The 17,097-nt window shown below is 35.2% G+C and overlaps 1 protein-coding gene across 2 annotated transcripts; it reads right to left on the bottom strand.

Moving 5' to 3' along the window:
• Positions 1–245: 245 nt before the first annotated feature.
• Positions 246–12,526, bottom strand: LOC25479779 (protein CLT3, chloroplastic). Of its 2 annotated transcripts, none has more exons than XM_024774728.2 (10): positions 12,038–12,526; positions 10,382–10,527; positions 9,595–9,632; positions 8,693–8,808; positions 6,682–6,781; positions 6,562–6,597; positions 5,616–5,666; positions 5,400–5,523; positions 1,212–1,337; positions 246–709 (listed from the first exon to the last, which is right to left on the bottom strand). In XM_024774728.2, the coding sequence occupies exons 1-10, from the start codon at positions 12,391–12,393 to the stop codon at positions 540–542; spliced, it is 1,263 nt and encodes a 420-aa protein (XP_024630496.1). In that variant the 5' UTR covers positions 12,394–12,526; the 3' UTR covers positions 246–539. The 2 variants fall into 2 exon arrangements, with proteins under 2 accessions (XP_024630496.1, XP_013443236.1); XM_013587782.3 differs by having other exon boundaries at positions 12,002–12,525.
• Positions 12,527–17,097: the final 4,571 nt, after the last annotated feature.

The following is a 17,097-nucleotide window of genomic DNA, read 5'->3' as shown; positions in this document are numbered from 1 at the left end:
GCGCGCTTAGAAGAGAAAAAATGATGGATGGTGCAGTTTTTAAGGAAAATATGATCTTAGCTGTTGAATCAGATCTAATGACCGTTGTTTACCATCTCACCTCTCACAATAACCAATCCTCTGATTTGATACACCCCCTATAATATATCCATTAAAAAAAACGAATAGGATATTAAACGCATCACAACTACAATTTTAACATTCTCTTCAGAAATTCTTAAAAAAAAATATATATATATATTCTCTTCGGAAAAAAATCTCTTCATATTTCAATGAACGAAATCTCTTCAATTTTGCTTTTCCACAAAAATTGAACTAAACCTATCTATGCTCCTTTATCGCTTGAGCAGGCTCAGGAAGATTTCGTTTGCTGTTTTATTTTCTTCATAATTTTCAGCAAATGTTATTGAAACAAAAATTATATCGTTTTCATGTCTCCCCGTATCTTGTGAAAAAATGAGCCTGAACCATTGGTTGCACCGCTAGCTTTCCTGAGCCTTGTTTGCAATCTATACTCTGTACGTCGAGAAATGGTGCAACTACGTGGGTGCAGTCATGGAAGCATTGGAGGAAACATTTGGAGGAGTCCATGTATAAATGAGTAATCCCATGATGAGAATGATGGCTCCAGCAAGAAAGCCTGTTGGAAGGGAAGAGGCAACACCAAGGTATGGCAGTGGCAGCGTGAACATATAGATTGATATTGGGACTGTCACATAGGAATGTATAGTTGGTGTTAGCTTATAATCAATTACCATGAATTTAAAATAATATTATAATTTTAAAAAAATGGAAGAAAAGGAAAACACTTATATTTCGGTAAATCTACTCTCAAATTTCAGATACTAATATCATTTCATAAACTTCCACTTTGCACATAATAAATCAGAGGCCCTCCTCTTTAAACCAAATATAATATGTATCATCGCCCAAAATTTGTTTTGAGAAATGCCCTTTAGCTGTAGTGCTAAATCTCTAATGCCAATCTTGAAACCCAAGATTGAAAAAATTATCAACGAGTATCATGATTTTTGTCCCAAAAAAACAATACCCTGTTGTTTTGCAGTGTTAGCAACTAGTCCTAGATGTTACAAATCTAACATCAATCTTGAAACCTCAAAACACATTCAACATAAGCAAATCATTGATGTTTTGTGAATACTCGCCACATCAATATTGATATCCTTTGAGAGAAACAAATCTAATAATACCTGCTACAGTGGTGGCTAGACAAGATACAACAGCTGAAGAGATCTTGAGGAGATGAAGCAATGAGATATTGAAGCCCATGTTGACAATAATAAACAGCAAGGGCAGCAAGGGAGCTCCATCACATCCTGCAAACAAAAATAAATGCAAGGTTAATCTCTGCAGTTTTTTTATCACAAGAATTACCACAAAGAAACTTAGGATTTGAAACTTTTTATTTTTAACCACAAGATTGAAAACTTGTGAGAATATGAGCTTGTACCTATTATTGAATTTACGGTAGAATTCCAATAGTTATGAATTCAAAACCTGGTTATGAGAATTATGGGAGATAGTGAGTAACTAAAAATTGAGAATGGGCTGTTACAAAATTATGGGTAGTTTTATTTTATTAATTTGCAGTTAAAAATTCAAGTATTTAAAGATTGCTAGTATGATTTCAAGGTTAGACATCGGTTTTCATTTCATAAGTCTTGAAAGAATTTCTTTCCTAATTCAAACAAATGGTAACCTGAGATTTATTGTTCTTATAAAAAACGGTGTTTGGTTGAGACTAGAGTTCCACCAAACACTTACATTGAGAGTCGCAAACGAATCTGATAACCCAGCCATAACATTGCCGATATTATAGGATGAGAATTATCACTTGTGAGAAATCAGAATGTAGGCTTATTATTGATTGATCCATTACTAGAAAAACCAACATTTGCACAAATTCAAATCACAAGAAAAATTAGCGAAAATCAAAGGCAAAGTCTTGTCTATTTTGTGCTGTTTCTCAAGCCATATTTACCAGAAATATGACTCTGAAGTTAGCAAAATCTATTTGGGAAATAGAGCACTGCAAATGCTGAATTTTGATTAGAGTTTGAGATGCAGCCAGAGACTGTCATTTCTACCGTATTCTACTACAAGTTAAAAATCATGATTAAAAGACCATTATGTCAGCCAAATTGGAGAGCATCACGGAATCTGCCATTGATAGATACTGACCGACCTTGGAGGATTGCAGATTTGCAGCCTAAACAATCTTTAAAGGGAAGTTGATATTACATTGCCTTCAATGCTGATTTTAGTATAATGTGTTCAATTTATATCTTGAGATTTAAGTTTATAGTTACAACAGTCTTTTAGAGGCTTATTAGAGATATAAGCTAAGCTACCTTAATATTGTTGAATACCTGATTAGTGTAATCTAAGGCTTTGTTTGGGTGTTTGGAGAGGAGGCGAGGGGAGGGTTTTGGAAAAAAGGAAGGAGCAAGTGAAAGAAATAGAAGACATTGGGAAGAGAGAGCTTTGGAGGTTAATTTTTTACTCATAATAAAAAATTCCCCTCATTTGGGGAACTCAAAAATTGTATTGGGGGAGGGTTTTGGGGGGTTATGGAGGGTTTATATGAATTTTTCAAATTCAATCTATGTTGTTATAATATTCTTAAAATTAAAAGTATATTAATCATAAGTATTAGTTTATCATTCTCTAAAAAACTGTTCTTTCAAAAAATGTGAATTTTTTGTCCATTTTTCTATATATTTCCAACCCCCCAAAGCCCTCCCCTCCCTTCCCCTCCAAACTCCCAAACAAAGCCTAAGCTAGTGTCATTAGTGTTAAGCTAGCATTAGTGAACTAGGTACAGCTGGCAAATCTGTGTAAGCCAGCTGTCCTATATATACCTTTGAACTCATAGTATTCCATAACAATTTCTCATAATACAAATTCTGTTAGATTCAGTTAGAATCTATCTTCTCTCTCTTCTCTCTCCTCTAACAAACTCAAGCTTCACCAAACTCATCAATGGAGTTTCTCCATTTGTAACAAGGCTCAAAGCTTGGATTTATAATAAACGTGATTGTAAAATTCAGGTTGTAAGGTATGTGATAATGGGAAAGAATATATATTAGAGTAATTTAATTCTTTTTGTGGAGAGGCGAAGTTGAAGCTTATGGCTCCTTACATTTCATGATAAGGACTTGGTATGTACGGGGTGGCCAAAGTCCCACATAGATTAGTATGGGATGCTGGACGCAGCATTTAAGTGCTGCTTGGTTCTTCCCCCTTGATAGCTAGCTTTTAAGGGAGGGTCCCCCAAGTGCTTACATACTTACCCATATTATTTATTGGCAAAGATCGTAACAGGGGAAAAGATCTCAAATTGTGTGATACTATAAGTAAAATCGTAACAGGGGAGAAGATCTCAAATTGTGCGATACTACAAGTAAAATTGCAATTTTGACAACATTGGGTAGAAACACCATGAATGAGCACGAAGCTATGCTGCATTGTCATAGGAAATTTGATTTAGGAAAGAGTTAAAAGGGAATAATGGATTTTCCACAGTGGGTCATTCTGCTGACCAAGTGGATCCAGCCCAAATTGATCTTAGTAGCTGGGTCCAAGATCAAGAAGAAGTGGATGAGTTTGCAAAACTGCCAAAAAAAATACAATTTTTTAATTAATGGGTCAGACCCAAATCAATGTTATTGTGTGGGCTCTATATCCATCTTCAACTTAATCATTTTAGCAATGAGATCTGTGAAGAAGAAACTGGAGCATGACCCTTGTTTTGAGCAGACAAAACTGAGCACTACATACATCTCAATGGAAGCCATTGATTGCGAATACTCTTGAAAAGGCAAGACAAATAAGACATGCAAATAGGAATTGGAAGACTAGATTAAAATCGAGGAATCATCAAATTATGGCAACAATTGGCAGGAGCACATTAGAATTTTTTTCCCTTCCGCATGCTCTCAAGTCTCAACAGTGGATTTTGGTGAATGATTTATTTTTCCAACTATTCAACTTATAAGTTTAGTAGATTGCAACTATGATGACAAGTTGTTTTGAGGAGGTGTGTTTTGTTAGGATATAGAATAGGGAGAATCAGTTAGTTAATTGCTTAGTTACAGAAAGTATTTGTATTAAATCGAGGAAAACAATGATAGAGGGGAATCATCAGTGGCGGAATGGGCATGGAACAATTTAAAAATTAACAACAAAGCTCCGTATTTCGAAATTTTAAACAATTTTGCAACGGTTTTAGTTTTTGAAAAATCCAATTCCGAACAAAATGGTGTAGTAGCCCACGCGGAAAAATTAAAAAATTATAGGTCCATTTTACGAGATTTTAAACAATTTTTCAACGGTTTTAGTTTTCGCCAGTTCTAAAAGTGGCATACGTGATTTTTGTTTACAGACCTTCTAATTTACGGGGTTTCGAACCTCCCTTATATTGTCATGTCTACTGAAAATTCCCCCCAAGTTAACGGCTGTAACGTAAAAAAACAGTTTCATAATTTATAGCAGTAGTAAAATATGTAAATCATTTTTATAAAGTATCCGCCCGAGCTTTTTAGTCAAACTCCGACACTTCAACTTTGTGCTTAATGCTTATTACAACTTTAATTTTATGTTAATATATTATAGTTTATTTTAGTGGCCCACCCGAGCATCGTCTTTTAGCTCCGCCTCTTGGAATCATTGAATATTGTATCTGTTGAGAATAGAGTGGTGACTATAATGTGAAGGGGAAACCTTGGGGGAGAGATGTTTCTCCAGTTTTTTACTGTTTTCTTAATACAATTGTTCTTTCTATTCAATCTAATTTCTGGGTTCCTAATAGTGTTATCGATGGCGGATAGCGACCATAGCGAAAAGCCAAAAATCTGACATTCCAAACAACCTATCCGAGTACAGCGCCGTGGCACTACCATCCTTCACAAATCGGGCATATTGGTTTTCTAAAAAACAGCCACCGATATCCATCATGGTGCCACCATGGCCGATATTTGACAACACTAGTTCCTAACAAAACAATATTTAAACAGGTTAGCTTTAAACCGAAAGGGTCCCACCAATTTGGTGTATTGTATACAGTCTTACTCTGTTTTTTACAGAAGAGGTTTTTTCGCGGACTTGAACCCATGACCTTTAAGTCACGTGGCAACAACTATACCGTTGTACCAAAGCTCCCCCTTTTTGCACAAATTTTTAAAAATAAATAAATAATAATTTGGTCTATTTATCCATCTTTGGTTGACCACATCATACACATCTGTGGGTGGATCTAGGTCATATATAATCCTTGATGAACTCGATACAAAGCTAAACAACATATTTGATAACCTAAATATATTTTGGTCGTCACCTTCCATAACAAAGGACAATACGTAAAAGAAAATACAGCTTACCGCTAGACAGCTTCCCAATATTCAGAAAGCAAGCTGCACCATCTTTAAGGTAGTTTGGCAGTTGACTGAAAGGGATGCCCCAAAGTTTTGATAAGAAAGGGAGGAGGAGGCATATAAACAGCGCCTACACTAAACATATATTCATTTATGCATCCATTAGTATTTATGTTGTAATTCAAAAGATGCAAATTTCATGACAGTTTGCTGGATACCTACTTGAAAAGCAGATCCAAAGGAATTGACAACAAACAAATCCAGAGAACCTCCCTGTTTCATATGATATTGATAATTAATATATTAGATTATATGAAAGTAAAAGCTATATTATTTTACAAGTTTAAATAGAAAGGCTTAATTGTACTTTTGGCCCCCTATCTTTCCAAAAGTTGCGATTTTGGCCCCCTAACTAATTAAAATACAAAACAGCCCCCTATGTTTTGGATTTTTGGCAATTTTGGCCCCTAAGAGCACTTTTGACTTAGTCTTCGTTGAAGTGGCACCCACAATGGTCGATACGTGGCACCTCACTTAAGGGATGTGGGTGTCACGTCAACGAAGACCAAGTCAAAAGTGGCATTGGGGGCCAAAACTGCTAAAGATCCAATACATAGGGGGCTGTTTTGTATTTTAATTAGTTAGGGGGCCAAAATTGCAACTTTTGGAAAGATAGGGGGCCAAAAGTGCAATTAAGCCAAATAGAAATACATAAGCAACATCCATTAGAAAAGCATGTTTAATTGACAACATAAACGAGTCTATCAGGCATTACTTGTTTCAAGCTTTTAAAAATAGGGTTTGTCTAACATGTGCAACATTGCACATGTTAGAGCAACTAAAATGGGAAACCTTTTATTGAAAAACAAAAATTATTTATGAAAACGATACATATTTAATATTAATACACGTTCCAATGCAAACTTACCAATTTAAACATAACATGTGCAAATGTTAGAAAAACCCGTAAAAATATAACCAACTATTTGATGTCAGTTTTTTTGCAGGTTATACTTAAATTTAGAAACATCATTATCAATAGTAATTTTTGAGGTAGATGTGTTCACCAGCAGTAAGATTACATACTTCGGTAATACATACAACACCTATGTTATGACAAGTCATAATTTACACAAATATAGGGATAAAAAAATATTTATTGACATACCTTTAGTTTCTGGGTTGCATCCGAAAAGATTACCTCCTACATAGTATACAAAGGCCGTGAGTTACCATTGAGAAATAGTTCAAATCCTAGGAAAATAAAATATCATTAAAAAGCAACCACCTTGAGCACAGTATCGGCTGCTTGGAATAAAAATGAAACCATCATTAAAAGACTCCAAAATATACCAGCTTCCTGCAATGATTTCCCGGCACCAGATCCACTACATTAAGTAAGCATAGGCACATAATCAGAAATACTCAAACAGAACAAACACAAACACAAAGTTACACTTGAGAAAGTACACAGACAGTGGTGTGATTGCTTGAATGAAATGCACTCAGAAGGTTAGAATTATCTCTCTGCTTATAAACAATAAACGAATGTGTGATAATTTTACAAAATGATCCTCGTCCTCGTGAACCACTAGAGATTAATCATTGTCATAAATGTATAGTGGAGCATAATAAGTTGGGAGTATGTACACATTAACTTGAGATTAAAATTAGAAAGAAAAAAATTGTCTTGAAAACAGAAAACGACAAACAATTTGAAACGAAAAATTATCTAAAAACGGAAGGAGTATAAATGTCTCAAAAAATAACCACAATCTACTATTTACAAGAAATGATATTGAAGAATTCTAGAGGACAAATGGTTCCAATGCTACTTGGTATAAGACACATTAATTACATGTTTAATGATATAATGAATGGATCTTGGTCTACTCAATCACATGAGTCTAATGGTTCCAAATTCCAATAAAAACTCCATTATCATAGGACCTCGGTGTGACAGAGAGAATATCTACCATTTGACCATTGGAATTTACAAATGATATAATGCCAAAATCTGCAGCTGGATGCTCTTCAACCTTGTTGCATCACACAATGAACCCTTGACCTTTTTCCTTTAATATCCTCCTTAACCCTCACTGTCAAGTTATGCCCTTACGAACATAAGCCAACATCTGAACCACCCAAACTGAAGAACAACAAATTCTTCTGAATTTGCATGTCCTTAATCTACAGATTTACACACACTCTCCTTCATCTTTCTGGGACCATGTCCAACCTAAACAAAAATAAGGTAAGTGTTTCTGACAGGCATCTTTGTCTTTTCCACCAATTCAACGGCAATAAAATTCTGGCGCCTCCACAAATCACCATTGTCTCTTGAAATTTGTTCTTCCCACTGCTGGTTGGATTTAATGCTGATTTTGTCATTCACAGAAGCTTGAGGGGATGACAGATGAACTACTTTGAAAACGCGTGACTGGGGGGATGACAGATGAACTACTTTGAACCTAGTGCAGACGACCCAGATTTAATGATGGGCAGACAACCATATAGCAAGGATATCGGTTGGAGTGCCACTTATATTCCCTCAGTTTTATATTATCTTTGGTCTTTCAAGTGAAAAATAAAATATCAAGGACAACAGTTATGATTTTTGTTCGGAAGAAGAATTTACTTAGGTCCACTGAGTATGTTTCTAATTCCTAGAATTAGGTAGAGAAACTTGAGAAAATACAGATAAAATGGTATGAATTGCTCGGAAGGAACTCAGTCATTTGGGAGTATTAAGAAATAATAAATAAGAAAGAGTTTCAAGAAAGCTAATGATTCCAATCTACTTAGAACAGTTACAAAGTCTGTACCAGCCACAACTACATTAAAAATCGCAACATGTATGTGTAATAAGATGTTAACAATTTTTTTTAAAAAAATAACAGAACCCAAGGGGAATGTAACTACTATAAGCTAAAACAAAACAGTTTTCAGACTTCATTTGAAAATGATATAAGTGAAATAACATATGGAGTCAATAAAATTAGAAAGCGATTTAGTAGTTTTTTACCGCATTAACCCACATCCTCTTATACTCACAAGTTAAAGCAAGAAACCCAGTTTCCTTCAATCAATTTGACCAAAATGATCCATAGAACATCTATTAATAGTGTATATGGGTGTAAATGTTTATGATCTTTCAGATTCATTTCTTGATTCACAGTAAACGTCATTATAGATCATGTTCTTTTGCCTACATGCACATGGTTCTAAAGTGCAGTGTATATGTTGACACTTAACACATGCCAATATAATCTAACATCCATGAAATTAACATGGCTGACCTTGCTACAGTGATGATTACACCGATTGCCACAAGAAAGCATCCAAGTAGTTGGTTGACCTTATATCTTCTCCCAAGAAATATAGTTGACAGGAGAATTTGCCACACAAGAAAAGTCTGCAAGAAAATTGTAGGTGAAGTTATCTATCTTTATTTTACCAATCACATGAAATGTAAGCAAGTTGCTTAGATCACAATCTATGAACCAAATTTTTTATTTTGACTGATAAGATCAGAATGGTTGGGTTCTTTCGTCATGTATCAGGGAAACTGTTTTACATCTAAGACATATCTATTCTTCTTGTTTCTGTGGGTGGAAGGTACACAATGACCAATTTATACAAGTCGACCGACAATAGTGGTATTCTAGGAATTATAGACGAATGAAACGATAGACATTACACAGTGAAGTAACAGACCTTACATGGTAGGAATAATGGAATTCATACATTTGAAAGGTGGAGATTACACCAGTTGTAACCAGGCCTATCTTATCATCCAAAGTGTCATTGCCACCGGCAGACCCACAGTAGGGACTGTGTAGTATCTAGGATTGGACATCTAATTGTAAAAAATGATGGTAGTAGACGGAAATAGCTATTTGTAAAATAGTGTAGCTCATGGGGACGTTCAAATCTATCTATTATTGGACATATGGTGTTAAGACGTGGGTTGTACCAAATCTATCTATGATGCATGTTTTCTATATGTTTGTTTGACCGTGATACGTGATTAATGTAACTAACTGCACCTGTGTTTTTTTTATTTATGAACAATCACACTTATGTCAAAGAACACCTACTCAATTATCTAATCGAGCATTATTAATACCGACAAAACACAACGCAGAATATGGAGATCACAACAATTGGCAAAGAGCAATTGATTGCTGATGGCATTTACCTGAGACAATATTGGAATTGATGCGCCCGATAGCATTGCTGATACAACATAAAAACAAACAAACAATTAAATAAAATTCAGACATGTGCATATTTATTTATAAGAGGTTGCACTCCAAGATACTTCAAAAATTAGAGTTGAAGAAAAACGACATAAAATGTGGATAAAAATGTAAATAAGAATCTTAGAAATCTTTCAATCAATTCTAATATTAAAGGTATATGCTCAATTCATCCAGGAAATCTTAAATTAGTATATAACTAACCCATTAAAAAAGCTGAAAGAAAAAGTGATGATAGTTGAGAAAAATTAAATGAATTGCATTGCTACTACTGTAAACCTTTAAAATTGTTAAATGATATATTATTCTTCTCCATAAATAAAATGACCAGTATAACATGCCTGCAGCTGTTATAACCATATTTAGTTAATTCTTTAGTGTTCACAATCCTGTCATTCAGGAAGAAGAGTTGATGAAAGATTACTAGAGACAGGAGCTTTTTTTTTTTTAAACTCGGTATCTGATCCAAGAACCGACTAATCCGAGGGGACAAATCTCACCACCCACTTGCGGCGCCCTATTTAAAGCATAGCTTCGTATGGACTTAGCCCACTCAAATTGGCACCACAGGGAATCGAACCCGAGACCTTGAGAGGAGCAAACTCCAAAATCCCAAACCAACCACTAGACCAACCCCAAATGGGTTGAGACAAGAGCATTTTAATCAAGTGAAAATGTCACAAACTTTGATATTAAACAGAAATCATAAATTAGGACAAGCATTACCTCCTGCTGCCATTCCTGTGGCAGCACCTAGAGCTTCCAAGAGACCAACAATCAGAAATGGAGTTTTAGGCACTGCTAACATCTCATCAGTGACAATGCCAGCACGGTACCGGATATATAAAATAGAAAAGTATACAATTACATATCTGAAAGAAAGAAAATAGCAGTATAAGTAGTTATATAACCAAAAAGGAGGAGGGGGAACTCTGCTATCTGCATTTTATGGTATTCAACAACAGGATAAAATATTCATCAGTTTCTTTTTTCCAAACTCCTAGTTATACTTTTCAGTTATTCTATGTATTAGGATCTAAATATTACTTTAGTGAAAATAATAATAAAATACAATAGAAATAAATAAGAGTATAAAAATGTTTTTTATTAATTTGATTGCAATTTTTTAAATAAGATTGAGGGCATATCAAAATATAAAAGATAGTAACATGTTAGGGTATACCATATACCGTAAAAATAAATAATGAAAAATATAAGCTATTTTTTTTTTAATTTTGACTTATTTTACAAAATTATTTTAAATTTTGCATATTAAAATTATAGAATGACCAAATTTTTTTTTTTGTTGTGCTAACACTTCGGATCCCAACAGAAGGGCGTATGATAATTAAAAATCGAATTTAGGTTTTTCCGAACGATTTGTGGATCTCATTATACATTTGAGTCTAAACACTTTGTTAAATGACTTTTCAAAAACTTGTTGAATAACCGAAAATTTCGTATATGTACACCACTATCACACGAAAACAATGTTATAAACAATGTTGAAAAACAAGTTACATTAAATATAATTTGTTGACAAAATCAAATCAAATTTAATTAATATAAGTAACCTCTCACCGCAAAGAATACATACATATATAACCACGTATTCCCTCCGTCCCAGATTAACTGAGTCATTTGCTCAAATCACGTATATAATACATATTAAGACAAATGTATAAATGAAGGAGAGAGAAAAATGGTGCTCTGGTTAAGTATTGGTCTATTCTCCACTATCATAAATGCAAAGTGGAATATATTGAATTGCGAGTGATGAAAGTAGTATTAATTAGAATTATAAATGGAAAAATAATAAAAAGTTGATGATGTATTGAAAAGTGAAATGACTCATTTATTTTGGGATATTTTTTATTGAAAATGACTCAGTTATTATGGGACGTAAGAAGTAATTAAGAAACTAGTAATCAATAAACTAAGTACGGAATCAATCTACTCAAGAACAAAAGAAGATTTAGCACGTAACCATCGCAGTCATTAACAAAAAAAAAAAACATTATGATTATGATTTCCTTTGCAATTTTAATGTATAAAAGCATCGAAACAAAAAAAATAATTAATGCTTCATAAAAAACAAAAAGTAAAATAAAAAATAGTTAAAAAAATTTATTGATTCCTTGACAATATTTAATCTAGAAAGCACTAGTAACACTGAAGTTCGATTTTGATTAAAATCAACATTTATTTAGTCTATCATCAGAAGTGGGTGTCGGTGTCATGTAGCATTTTATAAATATTTATTGAAATTTCATAATTTCCACACAAAATGATATATGAAACAACAAAAAATAATAGAATCAAAAGTAGTGAAAAGTAACACATTACACAAAAGTTGAAAACTGAGCCAAGAAGAATGGATACTGTTTCAATGGAACCAACGCCAGCTTATAAAGCACCCTATTTCCGACACCGAATACACCAACAGCCGCCGCAGCAACCACCACCTTCACCGTCTGATTCTCACTTTTCCGACAATTATCCTCCACAATCCTCTTCTTCTCATCCTCCTCACTGACATCCGATCTCTCCCTTGCGCCACTCGCTTCTACCACCGGAATCCACGTACGTCGCCGTAGCTGTAAAACGGAGATTCCCTGGCGTTGAGGTGAATAGCCGTAGTGGATTCCGGCGGTGGAGTTTGTTGGTTGGAGTAGGCGGACTTGACCGTAGAGGGAGACGGTGCCGGCGGTAGGTGACCGCCGGCAGAATGACGTCATAGGGTGGTGAAGAGTGCGGAAATTTACAATTTGTATGTTTAGAGAGATTTGGGTGATGATAGTTGAGTTGAGTGTGTCTCACATGGTGAAAGCGAAGACACTTAAATAAAAATGGAAAATAAAAATGTTATGTTCCAAAATAAAAGAATTTAATAGTGTGAGTGAGTGTGTGACAACTTGACAAAAAGGTGGATTCTGACTTTTTTTATGGCAAATAAATTCCCATTCAAAAACACAAGAGGAAAGCAATACAAAATGATAAGGTCAAAATATCTTTTACTCTTTTCGATCCTTATTAGATGATCTGTTTGACAAGTTGCATTTTTGACCTGACATATTTTGACTATATTTTTTATTAATATATAAAGATAAATAATATCATATAAGATGTTCTTTGATTCGTCTCGATTAATATTTTTAAAATATTAAATTTTCATAATTTTTTCAAATAGATAATTATACATAAAAAAATATGCATTGGTTTGTGTGTCCGAGTCAACTAGATCATCTAATATAGCACGGATGGAGTAAAAAAATGGAATAATTAATTATTCTTAGACCGCTATTTTTCCTCTGACAAAAAAAAAACCGCAATTTTTTTTATCATATGACATACTTGCGAGTTTTTTTTTTTGTCTTTGAAAATACTCTTTGTTCGAATTATGAAATTGTTCAAATATGTGTTAAAGTACATGATTTATAGGGTTAGGGAGTATTCAATTTATATAACCCGAATACGTTCAATACAAGATTTGTTTATGTGGTCTTGTTAGCCTGTATATTCAATACTTGTTTTTGACATGAAAACTTTCTAGTCAAAGCTAAGTTTCATCATTGATGTTAATCCAGAAATAAAGTTACTTCGACATATTGTGATAGTCTTGCCATATGCAAAATTATTCAGTTTTCGATAGAGGAAATTCAAATTGTCTATGAATAGGCAAAGTCAAAGATCGAAAACTCGTGGAGGCATGTTAGATTTTCATAATGAAGGTGAGAAAAACATAAGAATGGGGGTTGAATTATGTTTGCTCTTTCTTCTTTTTCTCCTAACTGAAAACACTAATCAGAAGCAGATAGAGCTCTACTTCTGAAGTGATGTTCAGAACTAATTGCAGCGGATAAAAACAGAGATAGAGAAGGAAGAAAGACACAGAGCAATTTATACAGATTCCTTCCACAAACCGGAAGTCAGTCATGTCCCCCTTGCACTTCCAATGAGAGTTCACTATGTAATATCTTATTACAATTGCTCACTACTAAACTTAGTAAGAGACTTCAAATGCTCAAACACAACTGCAAGAGACTTCCTATGCTCCTGAACACAATCAAGAGACTTCTATTGCTCAAGCATAACTGTAACGCCCACTTTTGTTAATTGCTTATTTAATCGAGTTTAGGCGATTATAATATATTTACATAATATATCCATGATTTTGATATGATTTGAATGATTTACGACTATATTGATGGTTTGGTTGATATTGCGATAAGTTATGAGTTTTGGAAGATTTGATAAGATTAAGGGATTTATTTTATTGTTAAATAAAATAAAGATTTGAAAATAATATAAAATATTTAGTTGAGGGCTGTTTTGATATTTTAGATAGTTTTAGGGGAGAAAGTGAGATAAGATAAGTAATTAAGAGGAGATATAAAGAGTTAGACCTAGTTTTAGAAAAAACATTGTTGTACGTACGTTTTTGGAGAAAAAGGGAGAAAAAGCCAAGGGAAGAGAAACCAAGAGGGAGAGCTGCGATTTTCTGCAATTAAAGGTAAGGGTCAGACTAATAACTCTGTATTGTTAATTGAATGTAATTCTGATGATTAGTTAGCAAGAATTAGGATTGAATTGGAGAAAACGAAAACTAGGTCAAATCCCTAAAATTGATGATTAAACGGTAGGAATTGATTAAATTGGTGTCGAAAGTGTTCTTGGACCTTAGATAATGTTTAGGACAAACTTTGGAATCAATACTAAGCTTAGAACCCTGAGAATCGTCGGATTTTTGTGAAAATAGGAAGCCTGGCCGTAGCGACATTCATCGCTCGCCACGGCGAGCTATGAACCTCGCCTCGCGAGTGATGATCTTCATCGCTCGCCACGCAAGCTTTTCCCTTCGCCTCGCGAGTTCTTTTGGTATCGCTCGCCATAGCGAGCTAAGGCAGAGAGCATGTTAGATTTTGTGTTTCGACCTTTTTAGTTATACCTTGAGTGCCATTGAGTGCCTGAACATACCTAGTAATGATTAGGGATGAATGTAGGACAAGATTGGACCCAGAACAACTTTAGTTTGGGAATTGTTTGGTACTCGTCTCGCGAGCACTTCCAGCTTTTAGTGTCTTGAGTGTTTGTGCGATCTGTGTCGCACGTTTGGATCAAGAGTGAACCCCCTTATGATAATGAGACCTAATGATGACGTTTAATGCAGTCTGTAAAGCTGTTTAAGATATGTTGAAATTTAATTGAGTATGATTAATGTATTGTGCAATTATGTAAGATATGAAGGTTTAACTATGATACAATTGATGTGTTATTGATATAATGTTATCCTCCTGTTATGTGACTTGTTTATGCTGCTGCTGTTATTTAACTAAGTGCATAGTGTATTTATATGATGAAATGATGACGTTTAGCTCCAAATTATTGGATGCATGTTGATATGTTGATTACGGTGATTTGTCCATAAGAGTCCATGCATAGCATTTCATTGAGCTTAGTCCTCACCACGATTATTAGGAGCTTTGTCCTCCGCACGATTTATAGGAGCCTTGTCCTCTGCACGATTAAAGTATATTAATATTTATGATGACGATTGGTACCACATGCATATAAGGAGTCTAAGAGCATTGTCACATTATCATGTCCATGATGCTATGTTGTTGATGACGATTGAATATGTGAATACGTGATACTTGTCATCTGAATATGCAAAGTTATTTAAGAATGATTATGATGTTAATGTTAATTATGATTCGAATTACTTTGATTAACATTATTTTGTTATGAAATCTCACCCCTTCTGCTTGAAAATGTTGCCCTTCGTATGGGTAACTTGCAGGTGATCATGTTTAGTGTGCAGTTGCCGTCGTGAGTGGCCTTGCCTTCACTGTGTCGTCTAGGTCGCTATGATACGTAACGGGATGGGGTTATTTGCATGCTTCATTCTCTTACGTGACTATCATGCCTATGTTTTATGACGTTGAACAATTATGATGTTTTGTGAAGTTGATTTAACTCATTTGAGATATTTTGATGGAGCCTACGTGCCAAACTGATTTATGGATTACGAACTAAATTCCGCTGCAACGTTTGAAATATTTGTTAAAGTTAAATTGTTATTTAACTAATTTTGGACTATGTTTTGCATGTGATATCCCGTTTATGCTGAATACTCTGATAAAATGTTTAGAAATTTTTATATTGGGAAAACGGGGTGTTACAATTGGTATCATAGCAGGTTGGTCCGTCCGGTCAATTAGAAGAGTCGTGTCGAGTCTTAGTAATATTTATATTACTATCTTATGTTGTTGTTGCTACTTTTGAAGAATATCAGGAATGGCTGGAAGAAATGATGATGCGTTAGCTGCTGCACTACAAGTTGTTGCCCAAGCTGTGGGACAACAACCTAACGCAAATGCTGGTGCGAATGCTGAGAATAGGATGTTGGAGACTTTCATGAAGAAGAACCCTCCAACTTTCAAAGGAAGATATGACCCTGATCGAGCCCAGACGTGGCTTAAAGAGATTGAGAGGATTTTCCGTGTTATGCAGTGCACTGAGGATCAGAAAGTGCAGTTTGGTACTCATCAGCTAGCTGAGGAAGTTGATGACTGGTGGGTTGGCCTTCTACCTACCCTTGGGCAAGAAGGAGCTGTTGTGACCTGGGCTGTGTTCAGGAGAGAGTTCCTGAGAAGATACTTTCCGGAAGATGTTCGCGGGAAGAAGGAGATTGAATTCCTTGAGTTGAAGCAAGGAAGCATGTCTGTGACTGAGTATGCTGCCAAGTTTGTTTTGTTGGCGAAGTTTTACCCGCACTATACTGCTGAGAATGTTGAGTTCTCGAGATGCATCAAGTTCGAGAATGGTTTGAGGCCCGACATCAAGAGGGCGATTGGATACCAACAGCTTAGAGTTTTTCCGGATTTGGTCAATAGCTGCAGGATCTATGAAGAGGATACCAAGGCTCACTACAAGATAGTGAACGAGAGGAAGAGCAAGGGACAGCAGAGTCGTCCTAAGCCGTACAGTGCCCCTGAAGATGGTCGATGATAGGCGGCCTAAGAAGAAGGATGCTACTGAGATTGTGTGTTTCAATTGTGGTGGGAAAGGCCACAAAAGCAACGTCTGCCCTGAGGAAATCAAGAAGTGTGTCCGGTGTGGCAAGAAAGGTCATATTGTAGCTGAATGCAAGCGTACGGACATTGTGTGTTTTAACTGCAATGGAGAGGGTCACATTAGTTCACAGTGTACTCAGCCTAAGAGGACGCCGACTACTAGTAGGGTCTTTGCTTTGAATGGTACGCAGACGGAGAATGAGGATCGTTTGATCAGCACTACAAAAAAACGCGTTAATTCTGGCGGTTTTATATCGGCGGTCCATGATAACCGCCACTATAACCAGTGTATTGCGGCAGTTTTATTGACCGCCGCCTTTTACTGTACATTACGGCGGTTTCGACTGCCGGTATTAACAAAATATT

This window comes from Medicago truncatula, unplaced genomic scaffold, assembly GCF_003473485.1.
Source record: "Medicago truncatula cultivar Jemalong A17 unplaced genomic scaffold, MtrunA17r5.0-ANR MtrunA17Chr0c02, whole genome shotgun sequence".
NCBI classification, from domain to species: domain Eukaryota; kingdom Viridiplantae; phylum Streptophyta; class Magnoliopsida; order Fabales; family Fabaceae; genus Medicago; species Medicago truncatula.
Note: the sequence above shows the minus strand (reverse complement) of the source record. Positions and strands in the feature narration are given on the sequence as shown.

Coding starts and splice junctions, on each gene's coding strand:
- LOC25479779 (XM_013587782.3), bottom strand. CDS start 12,393: ATGACGTCATTCTGCCGGCGGTCACCTACCGCCGGCACCGTCTCCCTC. Junction 9,633..10,381: donor CACAGGAATGGCAGCAGGAG/GTAATGCTTGTC, acceptor ATGTTGTATCAG/CAATGCTATCGGGCGCATCA. Junction 5,667..6,561: donor ATGCAACCCAGAAACTAAAG/GTATGTCAATAA, acceptor CATATGAAACAG/GGAGGTTCTCTGGATTTGTT.